We start from the raw sequence: 23,547 nt of genomic DNA on the forward strand, positions 1-23,547 counted from the left end.
GAGTCCAGACATCAGGAAGAGCCCACACATTACGAAGGAGACCCAACTCAGCCAAGAAAAAATTGTTCCTGTTGACTGAAATGTCAATAAAAATGCACGAGGTGAAAGCTGTGGGTTTCAGATTTATTGTGGGGTTTGCTGAGGACTAGCCTGTGAGACAGCCCTTCAGATAACTCTGAGGAATTCCTCCAAAGAGGTAGGAGACTGGGGTGGGTGAAATGATACAGATGAACTTATTTATAAAGCAGGAAGAGACTCACAGGCTTAGAGAAAGAGTTTATGATTACTGGGGGAGGGGAGGGGGGAGGGACAGTTAGGGAATTTGGGACTGACAGGTACACACTGCTATATTTTAAATGGATAACCAACAAGGACCTACTGTACAGCACAGGGAACTCTGCTCAATGTTGTGTAACACTCTAACTGGGAAAAGAATTCCATAAAGAATAGATTCACGTGTATGTATAACTGAATCATTTTGTTGTACAACTGAAACTAACACAATCAGTTCAGTTCAGTTGCTCAGTTGTGTCTGACTCTTTGCAACCCCATGGACTGCAGCACACCAGGCCTCCCTGTCCATCACCACCTCCTGGAGTTTACTCAAACTCATGTCCATTGAGTTGGTGATGCCATCCAACCATCTCATCCTCTGTCGTCCCCTTCTCCTCCTGCCTTCAGTCTTTCCCAGCATCAGGCTCTTTTCTAGTGAGACAGTTCTTCGCATCAGGTGGCCAAAGTATTGGAGTTTCAGCTTCATCATCAGTCCTTCCAATGAGTGTGTAGGACTGATTTCCTTTAAGATTGACTGGTTTGATCTCCTTGCAGTCCAATCAATTTTACTCCAAACCAAAATAAAAAGTTTTAAAAAATGAAAAGCTAAAGGGGGAGGTCAGCATGTATGTGATTTTGGAGCAGGGGCACTTGCGAGCAAGCACACTTCTTGGTAGATCACTGTTAGGCATGATGGATAGATTCCGCGGTGAATGACTTTAGGGCTTTTCTCAGTATGGAAAGATGCAAGAGTTGGGATTCATGAAAGTTTCCCCTGAAAACGTCTAACTCTCTGAAGATCTGTTCTGCCCGCTTTCCCAGAGTATGAGTGCCTCATTCTTGATCTCCACCCTGAAATCTTTTCAAGGGGTGTGTTGAAGGCTAGCAACTGTGATGGCTAATGACCATCCTTTAGAACCAGATAGCAAGTGACAGTTTTTAGTTGATATTGTTGAAAGCTGAGCCTGCTTAATCCCCATCCTCCAGTCCACATATAACCAAGAGATTCTGTTTGGTTGTGGAAGCTTAATCTACATGGTCCATGGAAGCGGCATCGGGAGAGGAGGGGCCGGGTGCACCTGGACCAGAGAGAGGAGCTTGGACTACCAGGGACAGAGTCGGGGAGGCTCTGTGTAGGGAGGAGACTGGCGTCTCACTGGACAGCAGCACATTATTTCAAGATATTTGAACCCTCTGTAACGTGACTAAGGGTCTTGTGAGAGTGTCACTGGTGAGGCCACCAGATGATTCATCTCCGAGTCTCTTTGGGAAGACTGTCCCAACACTGCCAGAGGAAGAGGGCCTGCTTGAAGGAAAACAGAAGGAAAGAGGATGATACCAGTTAGGACTTGGGACCACCACGGCCCTTAGCAGCACACCACAGCTTTCTTAACACATCAGAATAAGAGCTCCGCTTTCTATAGCTGAGCACCAGCTAAAGCATCGCCCCCAGAAAGGCCCTGAAGGCAGCAAGGGAAGAGGGGCTCGGGGACCCTGCAGTAGGGAGGGGAGACGTCACGACACTCAGTAAAGAAGAAAAGACCTCATGATACCAGACAAGGAGAGAGAGGGAAGCTAAGCGTCGCGCTCCTCGGGCTGTAGGGGGATTGCTCTCTGCGGAGAGAAAGGCTGGCTCTACATTTACCAGTCAGCTGACTTCAGATGAAGGGGTCGGAAAAGAGTGCCAATGATGCTCATTTGAAAAGGGTTCATAGAGTGCAGGAGAGGGGAGGAGGAACCGGCTGCTGTCTTTACTGAGCCCAAGCTCACTGTGTTCTGGCCACAGAACACGCCAACATTGGAGATGAGATGTTAAGGCAGGGAGTGTGAGTTTATTCAGAAAGCCAGCAGACCAAGAAGATGGCAGACTAATGTCTCAAAATAACCATCTCAAGGGGTCTGGATGCCAGGTTCTTTTATAGGACAGAGAGGGAGGGGAGGGAGAAAGTAAACTAAAAAGGTCATTAATCTTGCCAATGGGGGGTGGGGGAACGTGTCAATTTCTTCTTTTCTCAAGGTAAGCTAGCTCACCCTGAGTCTGTCTCTTGAGTCTCTCTTGAGAGTCTCTCTGTGAGCTGAACAAAGGCACTTCAGTTTAATAGTCAGGTACAGGGGCAGGTTCCCCAAGGTAGGCTATTAAGTGTGATTATAATAACAAGAGCAATGACAAGCAAAGATTAAAGCCAAAGAAACAGACTCAACATAGAGTCAGAATTGGCTCTTCCCCACAACACTGTTGTAGAAATTATTCTGTTATAATAGCTCTTTCAGCCCAAACCCCAAATTCTGAAGGTACTTCTGGGGTTCCAAGCAGCTCTTTGAGACTTCCCTGGCGGTCCAGTGTTAGCGAATCTGCCTTCCATACAGCAGAAAAGAGTTCGATCCCTGGTCAGGGAAATAAGATCCCACATGCCAAGGGGCCACAGCAGCTAGAGAGGCGCCTGTGTGTGGACAGAGTCCAAGAGCCACAATTAAAGCCTGACATAGTCAAAAATAAATAAATAAAATAAATATTGTTTAAAAAAGCAGTCTTGTGTGGAGCTTAAGAATTCTCAAGTAATGCCAATGGTGTTATTTTGGGGACCAGATTTTAAGGGACTAAAAATAACTGTGTGCATGTGCAATTGAGACAAATCATGGACCGAAACTTCAGGAGATGGTGAAGGACAGGGAAGCCTGGCGTGCTGTGGTCCACGGGGTTGCAAAGAGTCGGTCATGACTGAGCAGCTAAATAGCAACAGGACAAAAAGGTATGAAAAGACCAAAAATGCCCAGTTGCTACTTCTGAAGTGTGCTATGTTCCAAGTCAGTTCTGTCGTGTCCGACTCTTTGCGTCCCTATGGACCACAGCCCACCAGGTTCCCCTGTCCTTGAGATCTCCAGGAAAGAACACTGGGGAGGGTTGCGGTGCCCGCCTCCACGGGATCTTCCCCACCCAAGGGATGAAACCCATGTCTCTTATGTCTCCTCTACTGGCAGGCAGGTTCTTTACTGATAGAGCAGGGGGTGAAAAAACAAGACAAAACAGGGTGTGGGAAGGAAAGGCAGGGTTCTGAGCATGCCCCCTGCATACAGCAAAACCAAATGGGTGGCCAAGACCCCCCAAGCTACTCCTCCTGCCCAAGCCCTGGACACAACTCTGCCCTCACCCAATATAAAAAACCAACTCTCATATAAAAACCACCCAATACAAAAAGGAAGCTCTCTTGACTACTCAAGAAATTAAACCTCCATCATGTGTGTGTGTGTGTGTGTGTGTGTGTGTGTGTGTGTGTGTGTGTGTGTGAGTGGAGGCCTTAACCCCCAACTGCTGAGCCGAGTTCCAAGCTTAGACGGACCAACGGAAACCGGCTCCTGACCCAGGGGATCCCCTTCGTGCGGGCGCCGCTTGCTGCAGTTCTGGCGCTCAGGCTGGGGCAGGGCTGGGCAGGAACCTCTCCCCCTAACCCGCCCCGACCAGGAGGAGCAGCTCCGCACACCCCTAACCCGCCCCGACCAGGAGGAGCAGCTCCGCACACCCCTAACCCGTCCCGACCAGGAGGAGCAGCTCCGCACACCCCTAACCCGCCCCGACCAGGAGGAGCAGCTCCGCACACCCCTAACCCGCCCCGACCAGGAGGAGCAGCTCCGCACACCCCTAACCCGCCCCGACCAGGAGGAGCAGCTCCGCACACCCCTAACCCGCCCCGACCAGGAGGAGCAGCTCCGCACACCCCTAACCCGCCCCGACCAGGAGGAGCAGCTCCGCACACCCCTAACCCGCCCCGACCAGGAGGAGCAGCTCCGCACACCCCTAACCCGCCCCGACCAGGAGGAGCAGCTCCGCACACCGGCAGCCGGACTCTCCCCTGAGCCAGCGGTCTGGCCCGCAGGGGCCTGGCACCCCGCAGCGAGGCGCCAAGGTCCGAGGAGCCGCAGAGACGCGCGGGCCACCCCCGGCCTCGGCTCCGTGCTCGGTGAGCGCCGCCTCGCGGGCCGGGCGGGCCGCCGTCCTCTCCCCAGGCTCCCCGCGCCGCCCCGTCCCGCACCGCCGAGCCTGCGCCGGCACCTTAGCCGCAGCCCCGCTCCTCCTGCCTCCTGCGGGCCCGGTGGCTGCAAGAGGCCCCGCTCTCAGACGCGACAGTGAGCTGTTTTCTCCGCGGTGCGGGGGCGAGCGCTCTGCGTCAGCCTCGCCGTGCTCGCTCGCCCGCTCCATCACGCACGCTGGCCGCGTCGGCGGCTCAGACCCGGCCGGCGCGTGGGCGGTCGCTCGGGGGTGTCAGGCTCTGCAGCCCGCGGCGCGCGGCCGGCCACACACCTCCGCCTGCGGACTCCTCCAGGCCAGACACGGGAGTGCCTGCCAGCTCCTCCTCCAGGGGACCTTCCAGACCAGGGACTGAACCCACGCCGCTCACGTCTCCTGCACCGGCAGGAGGCTTCTTTATCCCCAGCGCCACCTGGGAAGGCCTCTCTTTGTATGCAACGTATTTAAAGTACCCGTGAAGCAGCGATGAGAGGCAACCTCTACAGACCTGATGGGTAGAGTCCGCTTGCTCTTCACTAAGGGAAGAGCCACAGAAACTAACGGCTAGGTCATGAAGGCCCGGAGGTCATACCCTTCCCTGGAAAAAGTGGCGAGGCGCGCCCACCCCGCCCTAAGAGTCCCAGGGGAATCCCTCGGGGCACCACGTGGTTAATGAGGAAGCGTTGGCAGGGATCCCTGCAGAGTGGGGAACAGAACTGTGCACCCGCGGCACAGGGACCAGCCGCTGCTCATGCGGGGACCTCTGAGGCAGGCGCATCGCGCCCTGAGTACAGGGGCAGGAGCTGCCGGCTGGCCATTCACACGGCCTCCCCCGGGCCGCAAGCTCCCACGCCTTCACAGTGATCACAGACACCCGGCTTCCCAGTGATCACAGACACGCGCCTTCACAGTGATCACAGCCACACGCCTTCACAGTGATTGCAGACACACGCCTTCACGGTGATCACAGACACACGCCTTCACGGTGATCACAGACACACGCCTTCACAGTGATCACAGACACACGCCTTCAGTGTGATCACAGACACGCGCCTTCACAGTGATCACAGTCACACGCCTTCACAGTGATCACAGACACACACCTTCACAGTGATCACAGCCACACGCCTTCACGGTGATCACAGCCACACGCCTTCACAGTGATCACAGACACACGGCTTCCCAGTGATCACAGACACGCGCCTTCACAGTGATCACAGTCACACGCCTTCACGGTGATCACAGCCACACGCCTTCACGGTGATCGCAGACACACGCCTTCACGGTGATCGCAGACACACGCCTTCCCAGAGATCACAGACACACACCTTCACAGTGATCACAGCCACACGCCTTCACGGTGATCACAGCCACACGCCTTCACAGTGATCACAGACACACGCCTTCACAGTGATCACAGCCACACGCCTTCACTGTGATCACAGACACGCGCCTTCACAGTGATCACAGACACGCGCCTTCACTGTGATCGCAGACACACGCCTTCACAGTGATCACAGCCACACGCCTTCACAGTGATCGCAGTCACACGCCTTCCCAGAGATCACAGACACACGCTTTCACAGTGATCAAGACCACACGCCTTCACAGTGATCACAGCCACACGCCTTCACGGTGATCACAGTCACACGCCTTCACAGTGATCACAGCCACACGCCTTCACGGTGATCGCAGACACACGCCTTCACGGTGATCGCAGACACACGCCTTCACGGTGATCACAGACACACGGCTTCCCAGTGATCACAGACACGCGCCTTCACAGTGATCACAGCCACACGCCTTCCCAGTGATCACAGCCACACGCCTTCACGGTGATCACAGCCACACGCCTTCACGGTGATCGCAGCCACACGCCTTCACGGTGATCACAGACACGCGGCTTCCCAGTGATCACAGAAACGCGCCTTCACAGTGATCACAGACACGCGCCTTCACAGTGATCACAGACACGCGCCTTCACAGTGATCACAGACACGCGCCTTCACGGTGATCACAGCCACACGCCTTCACGGTGATCGCAGCCACACGCCTTCACGGTGATCGCAGCCACACGCCTTCACGGTGATCGCAGACACGCGCCTTCACTGTGATCGCAGACACGCGCCTTCACAGTGATCACAGCCACACGCCTTCACGGTGATCGCAGCCACACGCCTTCACGGTGATCACAGCCACACGCCTTCACGGTGATCACAGACACACGCCTTCACGGTGATCACAGCCACACGCCTTCACGGTGATCGCAGCCACACGCCTTCACGGTGATCACAGACACACGACTTCACGGTGATCACAGCCACACGCCTTCACGGTGATCGCAGCCACACGCCTTCATGGTGATCACACACACGCGCTCCCAGGGATCACAGTCACACGCCTTCACGGTGATCGCAGCCACACGCCTTCACAGTGATCACAGACACGCGGCTTCCCAGTGATCACAGACACGCGCCTACACAGTGATCACAGACACGCGCCTTCACAGTGATCACAGACACGCGCCTTCACAGTGATCACAGACACACGCCTTCACGGTGATCGCAGCCACACGCCTTCACGGTGATCGCAGCCACACGCCTTCACGGTGATCGCAGACACACGCCTTCACTGTGATCGCAGACACGCGCCATCCCAGAGATCGCAGACACGCGCCTTCACAGTGATCACAGTCACACGCCTTCACAGTGATCACAGACACGCGCCTTCACTGTGATCACAGACACGCGCCTTCACAGTGATCACAGACACGCGCCTTCACGGTGATCGCAGCCACGCGCCTTCACGGTGATCGCAGCCACACGCCTTCACTGTGATCACAGACACGCGCCTTCACAGTGATCACAGACACGCGCCTTCACTGTGATCACAGACACGCGCCTTCACAGTGATCACAGACACGCGCCTTCACAGTGATCACAGCCACGCGCCTTCACAGTGATCACAGACACGCGCCTTCACAGTGATCACAGCCACGCGCCTTCACAGTGATCACAGCCACGCGCCTTCCCAGTGATCGCAGACACACGCCTTCACAGTGATCGCAGACACACACCTTCCCAGTGATCGCAGACACACGCCTTCACAATGATCACAGCCACACGCCTTCACGGTGATCACAGCCACACGCCTTCACGGTGATCACACACACGCGTTCCCAGAGATCACAGTCAAACGGATTCCCAGAGATCACAGACACACGCCTTCACAGTGATCGCAGACACACGCCTTCACAGTGATCACAGCCACACGCCTTCACAGTGATCACAGCCACACGCCTTCACGGTGATCGCAGACACACACCTTCCCAGTGATCACAGACACACGCCTTCACAGTGATCACAGACACACGCCTTCACGGTGATCACACACACGCGTTCCCAGAGATCACAGTCAAACGGATTCCCAGAGATCACAGACACACGCCTTCACAGTGATCACAGACACACGCCTTCACGGTGATCGCAGCCACAAGCCTTCCCGGTGATCACAGACACACGCCTTCCCAGAGATCACAGTCACACGCCTTCACAGTGATCGCAGACACACGCCTTCACAGTGATCGCAGACACACGCCTTCACAGTGATAACAGCCACACGCCTTCACAGTGACCACAGTCACACGCCTTCACAGTGATCGCAGTCACATGCCTTCCCAGAGATTGCAGTCACATGCCTTCCCAGAGATCGCAGTCACACGCCTTCCCAGTGATCGCACTCACATGCCTTCCCAGTGATCACAGACACACGCCTTCACAGTGATCACAGACACGCGCCTTCCCAGTGATCACAGACACACGCCTTCACAGTGATCACAGACACACGCCTTCACAGTGATCACAGTCACACGCCTTCACTGTGATCACAGACACGCGCCTTCCCAGTGATCACAGACACACGCCTTCACAGTGATCACAGACACACGCCTTCACAGTGATCGCAGTCACATGCCTTCACTGTGATCACAGACACACGCCTTCACGGTGATCACGGACACACGCCTTCCCGGTGATCACAGACACACGCCTTCACTGTGATCACAGACACACGCCTTCACAGTGATCACAGCCACAGGCCTTCACTGTGATCACAGACACACGCCTTCACAGTGATCACAGCCACAGGCCTTCACTGTGATCACAGACACACGCCTTCCCGGTGATCACAGCCACACGCCTTCACTGTGATCACAGACACACGCCTTCCCAGAGATCGCAGTCACACGCCTTCACAGTGATCACAGTCACATGCCTTCACAGTGATCACAGACACACGCCTTCACAGTGATCACAGACACACGCCTTCACAGTGATCGCAGACACACGCCTTCACGGTGATCACAGTCACAGGCCTTCACTGTGATCACAGACACACGCCTTCACGGTGATCACAGTCACACGCCTTCCCGGTGATCACAGCCACACGCCTTCACAGTGATCACAGTCACACGCCTTCACTGTGATCACAGACACACGCCTTCACGGTGATCACGGACACACGCCTTCCCGGTGATTGCAGCCACACTTGCCTTCCCAGTGATTGCAGCCACAGGCCTTCACAGTGATCACAGACACAATTTATTCTTCCCTCCACCATGCTCTGCCCCCCGTCACACCCTCAGGCCACCCCACCCTGGCTGGCGCTCAGGACTGGTCACAGAGGCTCACAGTTCCACTGGTTCCAGTCGCAGGGCATGGGCACGTGATTGAGGCTCTGACTCATCTTCTGCATGATCTGGTTCTTGGGGTTCACGTGAGAATACACGGGGAAGCCCCGCTTGAGCAGACACTGGGCCTGCTGGTAGATGACGTGGGTGACGAGCCCCTTGGCCCGGTACTCGGGCAGGGTGCCTCCGATCCGCATCTCTCCCGTCTGGTCCATCAGGGACCAGGACACAGGGGTCCCCTCCGGCCCCAGCAAGCAGAAGGTGGGGAAGTTCCGGATGCAGCGCTCAATGAACCTCAGGCTCCTCTCGTTGCCGCCGAAAAGCCAGAACCTGTTCGCCAAAGCCGCGTGGCTAGGCTCCGCAGATACGAGCTTAAACATCTCTGGGTCGCTGTGGGTGTTCCAAGAGAAAAGCAGTCTGTGAGTTTAGCGGTTTGCACCTGTCCCCACCTCTATTAGCCCGAGAGACGGGAGGCGGAGGAGAGTGGGCACAGCGTCCTGGACTGTGGCTGAGCTTGGCAGGACGAGGACGAGAGAGAGGCCATGCTGCTGGGCTGAGTGAGCCAGAAGGGCCAGACAGGGCAGAGAGCGCGGCAGAGGCCTGATACGCTCCGGAGGAGCGGGCCTGGTGGCGTATTTTAAGCAGAAGAGAAACACGGCTTGAATTACATTTTTAAAAAAAGCTTGTTCTGGCTGCTTTGAAGAAGATGGATTCTGGGGAGCCCGGGTGAAAGCAGACAGAGAAGGCTGGAGGCTGCTTGCGCAGTGAGAGGTCTAAGTGGTACAGAGCAGCTTTTATCAAACTCACATGGCCTTGGGTTTGCCATCGCCGACTGGTAAGTTCTTTACATCCAGCAGGGATGGAGTCAGTTCCTTGATTGTCTCAGATGCCATATAGAGAATGTTTTTTGATCGCTTGACTTTGAAGGATTTCGTGGCTGCCAAATTTTGTATTACTTCATTCAGGCTGGACTGTGTACCTAGATGGGATTATAAGGAGGCATGCCATGATTTAAGTCCATTCTAGGGAAAAGCTCTCCAGTGGAGTAGGAAGTTCTGAGGGGTTATAGATGGAGAACTTTGGGGATGGGCTTGGGGCTGCTTCCCTGCTGACTCAGCCAGTAAAGAATCTGCCTGCAATGCAGGAGACCCAGATTTGATCCCAGGGTTGGGAAGTTCCCCTAGAGAAAGGAATGGCACCCACTTCAGTGTTCTTGCCTAGAGAATTCCACCGACAGAGGAGCCTGAGCATCTACAGTCCCTGGGGTCACAGAGAGTTGGGCAGGTCTGGACCACTCACACTTGGGTGTGGCTGCTGCGTGTCTGGGGTTATGTAGTCAGGATTCGTGCAGTTTTCCTGCTTTTACAAAATTGAAAACATGTCTAGGAATTCATTCAGCCACGGTCATGCCAAGACCTAAGTTTCCTGAGCTACATAACCATGTGGTTCTGATGATCAGAGAAGAGAAGTCATCATCAGTATCGCCGCCACCATCTATGGAGAACTTACTGCATTTCCAGTGTGGTAGATGACTGCAGAGATGATTGCAGGAATGGTCCTCAGTTTGCCCACACGTCCCTGTATCCATTCCCTGGAATAGTCCCCTCCTGCCCTGTATCTGACCTTGAACTTTTGACTGGTTTCATCAATGGGGAAGAGTATATTGATGCAGGGAGAGGCTTAAAAATGTCTGCACATTGGGGCTCACCATGTCTATGCATGTCTGTTACCTTGAGATCAACACAGCATGAATAAGCCTGGGCTAGCTTGCTGACGACGTGTGCGCCATCCGTGATATGACCACAGCCAGGAGCCAGCCGACAGTCAGACCATCAGTCAGACATAAGTGAGGCCATGCTAGGGAAACCAGCCCGAGACCCACCCATCAGCTGACTGCAGATGCATATGTAAACCCAGAGGAGACCAAGAGAGCAACTGCCTTGCCAAGCCCAGCCCAACTGTCAGTTCACAGAATTACAGGCTGTTCTGTGCAGTGAAATGAACTGAAACATCCAGACATTGTACTCGGCATTTCCTGCTCAAGATTTCATTGAATCTTTTCAACACGGCTGTGTTTTGGGTCCTTTATTGGAAGGACTGATGTTGAAGTTGAAACTCCAATACTTTGGCCACCTGATGCGAAGGACTGACTCGTTTGAAAAGACCCTGATGCTGGGAAAGATTGAAGGCGGGAGGAGAAGGGAATGACAGAGGATGAGATGGTTGGATGGCATCACCGACTCAATGGACATGAGTTTGAGTAAACTCTGGGAATTGGTGATGGATAGGGAGGCCTGGCGTGCTGCAGTCCATGGGGTTGTAAAGAGTTGAACATGACTGAGCCACCGAATGGCAATGAACTGATTGTCCTCGTTTCTATATACATAAATCATGATCTCGGATCATGGTCTCTGGCTACAGTCACGTAACAAAGTCACAGGCGAATGCCATTTAGGTGGTCTGACTCTGGAGGGGATGCTCATAACCATGACAGCTGCTCTCTGTGACCTGAGAGGTGATCTGAGACTGGAAGTCCCTGGGACAAGCTCTGCTCTGATACCCTACCACCTTAAGTCACCCTGGCTATGTCTGCAAGTGAAGTGAAAGTCGCTCAGTCGTGTCCGACTCTTTGCGACCCCGTGGACTATAGAGTCCATGGGACTCTCCAGGCCAGAATACTGGAGTGGGTAGCTCTTCCCTTCTCTAGGGGATCTTCCCAACCCAGGGATCGAACCCAGGTCTCCCACATTGCAGGCAGATTCTTTACTGGCTGAGCCCCAGGAAAGTCCCTGGGAAAATCTGCTCTGATACCCAACCATCCTAAGACATCCCGCTTATGTCTGCCAAGTGTGGCACAAATCCTCGGCTCTCCGGGGATTGTGTACAGCCCTCTATACGAAGCCCAGACACGCTTGGAGGGTGTCTCTCCCCCGTACAGGTACGGCTGTGGTTGAACAACAACAAAGCTGAGAGCAGGCTGAGGGTCTGGCGCTTGAGGAAAAGATGTCCATGACAAGAAGATATCGCTAGGATGGAGATGTGAGTCAGCACGGATTCCATCCCTTTCACTTACTTTGGATCTGCAGATGTTGTTTCCAATTGATGACTTCTGGTAAGTCAAGGAATTCCTGACAATTCTTAAGATCTTCAGAGTAGACCTGGTAAGTATTGGTGTAGTGATCAAGGTCATCTTTCATGTCCTGTTATCATAAAGAAATGGGGGACAAAATTAATTTCGTATTTTTCAAAATTTTAATACTTTTTTTCCCTAAAATCTACTAAACTGGTATTTTTAAGTAATAACATATTGCCATCTGTATTTGTGCATTACAAATTTTTCTGAATCATTTAAGTTATGAGATCAAAATAAGAGATTAAGGTATTCAAATTATGATGAAAAACTGAAGAATATTACATATTGTGTCAAAATTTCAGCTCAAACAAAGGCACAACCATCTAGAAAGCAGTTTTCTATATTTTCTTTTCCTCAACAGCGATCAAAGCAATGACAAGGAAAAGTTTCTGTTGCAAGAATAGATGTTTCATATTTCAAATGCTTGTTGAATATACCAACTGGAGAATGACAGTGTTAAATTTAGATATTGATAATTCTGGGTTGAAATTTCTATCTATACTTAATCAGGATAAAGAAGAGGAAAACCTTTTGGAAATGCTTACTCACATAATACACTAGTTGAACAAGCTGTAATTACAGGAAAACAATGAAATCACCTATGTAGAGAAACCCTGTCAAATTATTAAAAAAGAGGTGAGATTATTTGGAAGAAAAAGTCACAGAAAAACATAACCACAGCTAGTGTGGAATTATAGCATTTAAAAAATGTTTGGAATATGTTTCATAAAAACAGATTCATAATTCAGCAATGATACCACTAACAAATTTTGTTTCTTAATATCCCATTGAAGATAAAAGATCAAATAATTTTATTTCAGTTCATTTTTTATTATCAAAATAAATGTATTCATTAAATATATTTTTTTGTTTCCAGTTTTTAAATAATATTATTTTCAGGAAAAGTATATTTATATATTTATAAAGTTATAATTTTACTATATATTTTAAAAATGAGCCTAGAATGCATTGTCTTTAAAATATTAACTTTTTAGTTTTACTACTTTTTTATATTTTTCCAAAATGCGTACAGAAATTCTAATATAAGTTTGCTTATATAATCACCTTAGCTAACTGTCTTGTTTTATACCTTCCTATTTTTGTCCTTGCTACTTTCTCTGGTTAGAATGTCCTCCGTTCTTTTCCAGCCTAACAAGGACGTATTTATCAACAAAACCCAGTCCCGATGGAACGTCCATTCAGACCTCTCTCTCACCTGATTCTGTAACTTTCGTCTGCAACCTCCATGGCGCATCGGTTTTCATTTCTTTGCATGCTGTACATTTTCTGTTCTTGCACGCTTTATGCTAAATTGTAATTTGTTATCTACCTACATTTCCCTCCAGACTCTGAGGTTCTTGAGCACAGGGACCTGTTCACTATCACTGCATTTCATCTCCATGCCTCCAGTGTCTACCGCATTGCCAGGCACACGCTAAGCACATGGCAAATATAAACACGGCACATTCATTCCACACCTGGCCCCTTACCTGCTCCTGGGGGCGGATAACCACTGTATTAAAATCAGGCCACTTGTCCACCAGGGCCTTTAGATTGAATGGGTTTCCATGGTTCATGTGTATGACGGTCCCATAAACCTGCAGTGTCCGAGAAAGTGAGAGGGTCAGCTTATCAGGAAGGAAGGGCAAAGTACCTTCTTTGATCAGGACAAGGCTTATTTCTATGAAATCATGAAATTTTATAGTGGAAAAAAGACAAATAGGGCATCTATGTCAAAAATCTCCATGTGAAACCTTTTTTTTTCACCTGAAAGGAGAAACTTTTCTTCCCATCTAATATAAATAAAATAGCCAACATCTATTGGATCATAGAAAAAGCAAGAGAATTCCAGAAAAACATCTAATTCTGCCTCATTGATTACACTAAAGCCTTTGACTATGTGGATCACAATATGCTGTGGAAAATTCTTCAAGAGATGGGAATACCAGACCACCTTACCTGCTTCCTGAGAAACCTGTATGCAGGTCAAGAAGCAACAGTTAGAACCAGACATGGAGCAACAGACTTGTTCCAAACTGGGGAAGCAGGAAGAGAATGTATGTGGGCACCCGTGGATCGTGGGTTGGGGAACGCAGCAGTGAGTAAATTCTACCATGGGCCTTGTGACTCTTGTGGGCATGAAACCTCTGCAGATGCCAGCATGGAAACTGCCAGAGACCAAAGGTGGGAAAAAAGCAAGTTATCCAGTTGAGTGACTTCTACCATGGCTAATGATGACCACAGACTTTTCAACATATTCCCTCCTACCACTCTCCACCTCATGTGAACTATTGATGTCAGATCATGGAGAAAGAGGAGAAAATCTGTGTTGACTGATCTTACCTGGATTTATTGTTTTCAGCCATGAATGGAGGCTTGAAATAGAAATTCAGTGGAGTCTGGTAAAATACAGGTGTTTTTACACGTCGGCATTTGGCGCTGTAAAACTGTGCTTTGTGATTGTGTTTAGTTGCTCAGTCATGTCTGACTCTCTGCCGCCCCGTGGACTGTAGCCCTCTGCCCATGGGATTCTCCAGGCAAGAATCCTGGAGTGATACTGCCATTTCCTCCTCCGGGGGATCTTCCCGACCCAGGGATCAAACCTGCATCTCTTGCGTCTCCTGCATTAGCATCAGGAGTTTTTACCACTAGCACCACCTGGGAAGTCTGTACAACCATTTTATGTTAATATATTACTCATTACAAGGTCTGAAAATATGTGTAACTGTTACTGTTTCTTATTCCTCTGGCAGAATTAATTAAAACCTGTTTTCTATTGAACATGGAACACAGTGAGTCAGGCAACTACTCTAAATTGACTCAGCTGGAGTTGACACACACAATAAAATGTACTGGATATCCAACACTTAGAAGGACAGATGGACATTTTCTGAGCTGAGAATCAAGTATTGAGTTCTTGGTTATGGTTCCATTAAAAGTACCCGGCAAACAACTACTGTAGATTTGAGCTAGGGTAAAATGTGCATCTCTAATACACAGCCAATGCTATTTCTCCATGAAAGCTGGGGACCCAAGAGGACCACCTTCTCTTAACACAGAGATGCTCCAAGTAAGGGCCCTTAGGACCCACCAACAGTTTTCTCAAAATGTTTGGGGTCCACTTAACTTGAGGAGAAAGTTTTAGGCTGAAGCATGTTCAAAAATAGCTACTCACCATAAAAAATATCTTAGGCAAGTGTTCTTAAGATGTATAACTGATGTTACCACCAAGAAAAATTGACCGTTTCTCTGAGAGGTTGCCCAGATCTCAAGGATTTCTCAAGTGAAAGAAGTTACTAAAACTAAGTAACAGAGATTCTGTATTTAGTGGGACCCCCTGAAGTGGGTGGCTTTTAGTTTTAAATTAGTTGATCTGGAGGCATTTTCAGGCAGTGATTTAGAGACAGGGTGCCTAGTTCCATCAGGCTCTTTCGCTTGTTAATATTGGTCTGCGGGGCTGCCCCAGCTCTGAGTTGCGGCATGTGCATCTCCAGCTGCTGCCTGTGCTCCTTAGCTTGGCGGGTGGGGTCCAGTCCCCTGGCCTGGGATCGGGACTGGCCCCCCGTCTTGGCGCGTGCTGTCTCAACCACTGGGCCATCAGGGACTTCCCTCGTTAGTCTATTTCTAATAAATGAAGCCATATATTCTACAGATAAAATACTGCTAACATTTTCCACCTTTATACTGTAAGAAGGAGCAGAAAAATCTATTAGAGAGTATGGGGGGTGAAAAATGCATTTATCTAATCTCAAATCGATGTATCTTGTAGGAGTGTCTTATGAAACAGTAGAAATCTAATCTCTAATCTGAGCAGAGAAACAAAAAATATTTCAGGGAAAAGCGATTGTTCACACACACACAGACACACACAGACACACACACACACTGTGGCTGTTGTTCAGTCATTCAGTTGTGTCCAACTCTTTGCAACCCCGTGGACTGCAGCACGCCAGACCTCCTGTCCTTTTCGATGGCCCAGAGTTTGCTCAAACTCCTGTCCACACAGACACGTGGTTGCATCTAAATTCCACTGGAATGGACACCATCCCTTTCATTGCTAAGAAAGAACACAGGCGAGGACCTCGGCCAATGAGTTAGAGCTGCTATGGGAACAGTTCTGGATGGGGGCGTTTATGAGTATGCCCTATTCAATCCTAACGTTTCTAATCAATTGTACTAGGTGAACAGAGATCCTCAGTGTCAGCCTGACTATCAAAATAATCTGATGTGCAGTATGTTCAGAGAAATTGGGAAATTTAAGTCAAATAGAAATTGATTCATTGGTAATTTCAAAGGAGGCTCGTGATCTGGCAACTGTTCTTTCAGGGAGAAAAAGTTAAAAATTAACAAGCAGTCTTAGCTAATTTTGTTAGAGAGCTCTGGGCAAATTCCCAGTGCTGTTATGGAATGTTTCTTGAAAAGGAGCAAGGGAATACTTTTTGATTCAGCTTGGCGAAAAAAGCAATGTTAGGTCTCAGCGTTCCTATGTTCATACCGTAGCACTGCAGCTCACTATCTGTGGTTACCGGGCAAACCACTTCACCAAGCCTCCCTCCTCACATCAGTGATGTGGGCAGAACAGCGATCATCTTGCAGAGAGGTTATGCAATCAAACCAGAGGAAACATGCCCTAAGGCCTGGCACAGAACAGGCAGTCGACAAACACTAGTCTCTCTTCTGTGCTCGCAGGAACTTCCTCGTCCTCACTCCCCAAGGGGAAAGCTTCCCAAGAATTTGCCATTCTCACCTTTAAGGACGTAGGAAGGCTCTTCCTCAAGGATTTCTCCAGCATCTGCAGCATCTGGGCGCCTTGCAATGGGAACATCGTGTAGACACCTAAGCCTAGAGAGACAACTGGGAAACAGCCGTGAGTGAGAGGGGCTGGGGGAGACTCCGGAGCAGGAGCAGCAGGTTCTGTGCTGATTGCCAGCGCCCTCTTCAGGGTCTCTCTGATTTCTCACGCGTGTACAGCGTTAGTCCAATCATCTCTAGTTATAAACCGATATATACACATTGATATAGGAAAACTATGCAAATACATATTCTCATTTTCAACACCTAAAAATGAAATGTCTATTTTGATCCATGTGTCAAAGAACTGGCTCATTCATTCACATTGTGTTTATTTTTAAAAATTTTTGTGGGCGTATAGCTGATTTACTGTGTCGTGATAACTTCCACTGGACGATGATCCCTGTTTATTTCTTAGTTCAGACAGAACAATCCCTCCCTTTTCTCTGCTCTTATAAGTGCTTTTGCATACTTGCATTGCAAAACTTGTTACCCTGGGCTAGAGTTTGCTTTTCCAGACTGTGTTCTCCTCTGGGGCAGAAACCTCATCTTATTTATTAAAGTATCTGTTACCTTTATTGCACTCAGTTCAGTTCAGTTGCTCAGTCGTGTCCAACTCTTTGTGACCCCATGGACTGCAGCACGCCAGGCCTCCCTGTCCATCACTGATTCCTGGAGTTTACTCAAACTCATGTCCATTGAGTCAATGATGCCATCTGACCATCTCATCCTCTGTCATCTAGCACATAATATGCTCTCAGTAAGGGGTGATGAGGATGATTTGATGCAAGAAATGCTGTATTTACCTGTTTAGTAACTCCACCTTCCAGAGACATAGATAGATTGATTAATCCAATCAACATATATATACTGAGTACATAATATACGCTGGATGTGGGAAAGGTTTCCGGTTCCTTTGTACTAAGTTATGTCTTGCAGAAAAGTCCAGACCCTTGTCGTGTATTGTAGGATTTTTATTTATTTATTTACTTTTGGTTGTACTGGGTCTTCGTTGCTGTTCAGGCTTTCCTCTATTGCAGCAAGCCGGGGCTGTTCTCAAGTTGCAGTGCGTGAGCTTCCCCTTGCAGTGCGGAGGCTTCTCCCTGCAGCGCGCTGGCGTCTCCCTGCAGCGCGCAGGTTTCTCCCTGCAGCGCGGAGTTTCCCCCTGCAGCGCGCGGGCTTCTCCCTGCAGCGCGCGGGCTTCTCCGTGCAGCGCGGAGTTTCTCCCTGCAGTGCGGAGTTTCTCCCTGCAGCGCGGGCTTCTCCCTGCAGCTCGCGGGCTTCTCTCTGCAGCGCGCGGGCTTCTCCGTGCAGCGCGGAGTTTCTCCCTGCAGTGCGGAGTTTCTCCCTGCAGCGCGCGGGCTTCTCCCTGCAGCTCGCGGGCTTCTCCCTGCAGCGCGGGCTTCTCCCTGCAGCTCGCGGGCTTCTCTCTGCAGCGCGCGGGCTTCTCCCTGCAGCGCGCGGGCTTCTCCCTGCAGCGCGCGGGCTTCTCCGTGCAGCGCGGAGTTTCTCCCTGCAGTGCGGAGTTTCTCCCTGCAGCGCGCGGGCTTCTCCCTGCAGCTCGCGGGCTTCTCCCTGCAGCGCGCGGGCTTCTCCCTGCAGCGCGGAGTTTCTCGCTGCAGCGCGGAGTTTCTCCCTGCAGGGGCTTCTCTGGTGCAGAGCATGGTTTCTAGGGCGCGTGGGCTCAGTAGTTGTGACCCCGGGCTCCAGAGCACAGACTCAGTAGCAGAGGTGACAGGCTCAGTTGCCCCATGGCAGCTGGGATCTTCAGGAACAGGGGTGACACCCGTGTCGCCTGCATTGGCGCGCGGAATCTTACCACTGAGCCATCAGAGAAGCCCTATTTGGAGATCTTAGGACTGTAAAAAGGAAGCATTCCTGAAGACTGATCTTACCTTTTACCTCGAGGCAACTCACAAGGAGGTTACCCGAGTATAATATGACCCCGGTGGGGTGAGGCCAGAATAGCCATCATTAAAAAGTCTATGAATAAGAAATGTTGGAGAGGTTATGGAGAAAAGCGAACCCTCCTCTACTGTTGGTGGGAATGTAAATGGATGCAGCCACTGTGGAAAGCAGTATGGAGGTTCCTCGAACAACTAAAAATAGGGTTGTCCTTTGATCCAGCAATCCCACTCGTGGGCACATATTCAGACAAAATTATAATTCAGGAAGATATAGGTACCTTTATGTTCATAACAGCACTATTTACCAAGATGTGAAAATAACCTGAATGTCCATCGAGAGGTGAATGGATAAGGAAGATACGATATGATATATGTACACACACACACACACACATATATACACTGGAATATTATTCAGTCATAAAACAGAATGAAATAATACCATTGCAGCAACATGGACGGGTCTAGAAATTATCATACTAAGTAAAGGAAGTCAGAAAGACAAAGATAGCCGCCGTGTGATATCACCCAGAAGTGAAATGTAAAGTGTGACGCGAGGGAACATATGCGTGAACCAGAAACTGACCCACAGGCGTCGAGAACTGACTTTGGTTGTCGGGTCGGTGGCGGCCGGGAAGGGCAGGATTGGGAGTGCGGGGTTAGCAGGGGTGAGCTCTCACACACCGGATGTCAGGGTAAAAAGCAAAGCCCTACCATACCGCACAGGGCCCTATACTCGTCCTGTGATAAACTACAGTGGGCAGGAATGTGAAAAGGAGTATATAAAAATACATAGGTATTCAATATGCATAACTGGATAATTTTGCTATACCCCAGAAATTAACACAACATTGAAAATCAACTATACTTCAATAAAGTTTTTAAAAAATCTGTGGGGTGTAATATTACCATATTTCCTGGAAAGCATAGGGTTTAGAACCATCCCTCAAGAATGCACGTGGTAACCAACAACCAAACTTGGTGGGCAGTGAAAAGAACTGAGCCTGAGATTCATAAATCAAGTAGGCTGAAAACAGCGAAACAGGGATCTGGACACCCTATAGGGCTTTGGCAAAGCTCACCGTGAGCTGGCAGAACTGGGTAACAGGCGGCGTTGGGGAGTGAAATCAGAACCTTTGACTAGTTACTCCCAGAAGAAGAAATTAATCCAAAGAAAACAATCCAAAAGGAAGAAAAAAGCTCTCAGCAGGAACTGATAAAGCTACATGAACATAAGCAAAGACTGAACAAAAACCCAGTGTCCAGTCACAGAGAAAGGAAATATAAACTATGATACAGCTCCATGAGAGTCACCTCATACACACAAGTATACACATACACACACATACACACATGCATATAATGTGGAGTGTATATATACATATATACATGCATACAGACATGTAATGGGGAGTATATACACACACACATACACACACATACATATAATGTGGAGTATGCATATACATATATACACACACATACATGCATATAATGTGGAGTGTATATGTACATATATACATGCATGCAGACATATAATGTGGAGTATATATATATACACACATATACATACATACATATAATGTGGAGTATACACATACATACACACATACATACATGCATATAATGTGGAGTGTATATATACATATATACATGCATGCAAACATATAATGTGGAGTATATATATGCACACATATACATACATACATATAATGTGAAGTATACACATACACACACATACATACATGCATATAATGTGGAATGTATATATACATATATACATGCTTGCAGATATATAATGTGGAGTGTATATATACACACACATGCATATATATAATGTGGAGTGTATACATACACACATACACACAAACATACATATAATGTGAAGTACATACATATACACACATACATACATGCATATAGTGTGGAGTATAGACATACACACACATACATGCATATAATGTGGAGTGTGTATATATATATATATATATATATATATCACACATACATGCATACATATAATGTTGAGTATATACATATACATACACATACATACATGCATATAATGTGGAGTGTATATATATGTACACACACATAAATACATGCATATACTATTGACTATATATATATACACACACACATACATACATGTTGAATGTGTATATATATATATACATACATACATACATACATACATATTATGTGGAATATATATACACAGATACATACATACATATAATGTGGAGTGTGTAATATATATATAGTACACATACATGCATACATATAATGTGGAGTATACATATACACATACACACATACATATATATAATCTGGAGTATATACATATACATGCACATACATACATGCATATAATGTGGAGTGTATATATATATATATACACACACACACATACATACATATAATTTGGAGTGTATATATATACACACACATACATGCATATAATGTGGAGTATATATATATATATACACATACACACATACATACATATAATCTGGAGTATATACATATACATGCACATACATACATGCATATAATGTGGAGTGTATATATATATATATACACACGCATACATACATGCATATAATGTGGAGTATATATATACACACATACACATACATACATATAATGTGGAGTATTTACATACACACATAAACATACATGCATATAATGTGATGTATATATATATATATTTATATACACACTCATACATACATATAATGTGGAGTATATACATATACACATACATACGTATTATGTGGAGTATATATATACACACAAACATGCATATATATAATGTGGAGTGTATATGTATGTACACACACATAAATACATGCATATACTGTGGACTATATATACATACACACACATACATACATACATGTTGAGTGTATATATATATATATATATATATACATACATACATATTATGTGGAATATATATATATACACAGATACATACATATAATGTGGAGTGTGTATAATATACATATATGTACACATATATGCATACATATAATGTGGAGTATAGATATACACATACACACATACATACATATAATCTGGAGTATATTCATATACATGCACATACATACATACATATAATGTGGAGTGTATATATATACACACACATACATACATACATATAATGTGGAGTGTATATATATACACACACATACATGCATGCATATAATGTGGAATATATATATATACAGACACACATACATACATATAATGTGGAGTATATACATATACACATACATACATATAATGTAGAGTATATATATACACACATACATACATATAATGTGGAGTATATATATACACACATGCATACATATAATGTGGAGTGTATATGTATATATACACACACACATACATATAACGTGCAATACATATATATGGAGTACTACTCAGCCATAAGAGGAATGGAATAATACCATTAGCAGCACCATGGATGGACCTACAGATTATCACAGTAAGTGAAGTCAGCCAGCCAGAGAAAGACAAGCACAGTATGATATTGCTCATACGTGGAATCTAATAAAGCTGATGCAATACAAATGCACTTATTTACAAAATACTCTCCCAACCGTAGACACACCAACTCGAAGCTAAGAAACGGCCCGATGCCCCTTGTGAGGAGCGCAGAGAGCAGCCGACAGGGTCCGCGCCCCAGGGGAGGGCAGACCAGCAGGCTGAGGCCAACAGGGAGACACGCGGCACCTTCTCGCCATCGCCTCCCCACCGGGCGGCCCAGCACCCCAGGCTGGGGGAAGACCCGCTCCCCGCCCGTCCTGGGGAGAGGAGAGGGCCGGACCACAGGGCCAGGGGTCCGGCTGCTCAGCAGCAGTCGGAGGGGCTGCTCTCTGCAGCTTGCCTGAGTCTGAGTATGGAGAGGAAAGAGCCCCGTGTTTGGAGCCCTGAGGACGAGGCGCTGGCTGGAGCCCGTGGCCCTCACTGGCCCACCGCAGCGCTCCCGCTACTGCACCGGGCCGCCCACAGTTTAACGCCAAACAGGCTCCCCAAAGCCAAGTTCCAGCTTTGCTCAGAAGCAAACACCAAGAAGTGTTCCCAAGGACGCAGAGATCCAACCACTTGGGCGCTGTTGGCAGGAAGGCAAAATAGAGCAGACGCCATGAAGAGCAGTAGAGCAGTCTCTCAGAAACGTAAAACTAGAGCTATCACACGAGCCAGCAGTTCTGCTTCTGAGTCCACAGACGAGAGAGCTGGGCCCAAGGTCTGGAAAGGCTGTCTTTGCTCCCATGCTCGCTACAGCGTTACTCACAGCAGCCAAGACACAGAAGCAACCTAAATGTCAGGACGATGGGTGGAGACAATGCGGCGCACACCTGTGATGGAATGAGACTCGGCCCCAAAGAAGGAGGCCACGCAGCAGCACGCGACAGTGTGGGTGAAGCTGGAGGACTCTCCCCGAGTGAGGCAAGCGGTCACAGCAGGACGAAGACTGCAAGCCTCCGCTTACATGAGGATCTGAAGTCCTGCTGCTCATAGAAACAAGAAGTGGAGTGGTGGTTAAGAGCAGAGGGAGGCAGGATGAGCTGCTTATCATCGAGTATAGAGCACCCACTGTGTAAGATGAGAAAGTTCTAGAGGTCTGCTCTACAATGCTGTGTTCACAGATGACAATGCTGCCCCATACACTGAAATGTTTGCTAAGATCCCTTACTATTTTTCAGCCACAGTAAAATAAATACATAACATTTAAGAGTAG

The 23,547-nt window shown here is 48.2% G+C and overlaps 1 protein-coding gene across 1 annotated transcript; it reads right to left on the reverse strand.

Moving 5' to 3' along the window:
* Positions 1-8,868: 8,868 nt before the first annotated feature.
* On the reverse strand, positions 8,869-17,817 carry LOC136174193 (glycine N-acyltransferase). Its single transcript, XM_065944170.1, has 5 exons — positions 16,844-17,817; positions 13,587-13,694; positions 12,037-12,163; positions 9,771-9,942; positions 8,869-9,353 (listed from the first exon to the last, which is right to left on the reverse strand). The coding sequence occupies exons 1-5, from the start codon at positions 16,919-16,921 to the stop codon at positions 8,951-8,953; spliced, it is 888 nt and encodes a 295-aa protein (XP_065800242.1). The 5' UTR covers positions 16,922-17,817; the 3' UTR covers positions 8,869-8,950.
* Positions 17,818-23,547: the final 5,730 nt, after the last annotated feature.

The sequence above is a fragment of the Muntiacus reevesi genome, chromosome 9 (assembly GCF_963930625.1).
Source record: "Muntiacus reevesi chromosome 9, mMunRee1.1, whole genome shotgun sequence".
NCBI lineage: Eukaryota > Metazoa > Chordata > Mammalia > Artiodactyla > Cervidae > Muntiacus > Muntiacus reevesi.

Bases quoted from the DNA above. Each gene is read 5' to 3' on its own strand.
- LOC136174193 (XM_065944170.1), bottom strand. From the start codon at position 16,921: ATGTTCCCATTGCAAGGCGCCCAGATGCTGCAGATGCTGGAGAAATCC. The intron at 13,695-16,843 runs GTGAGAATGGCA...CGGACACTGCAG, and splicing joins GCCTTCCTACGTCCTTAAAG to GTTTATGGGACCGTCATACA. The intron at 9,943-12,036 runs GTAAGTGAAAGG...AATCCCATCTAG, and splicing joins ACAACATCTGCAGATCCAAA to GTACACAGTCCAGCCTGAAT.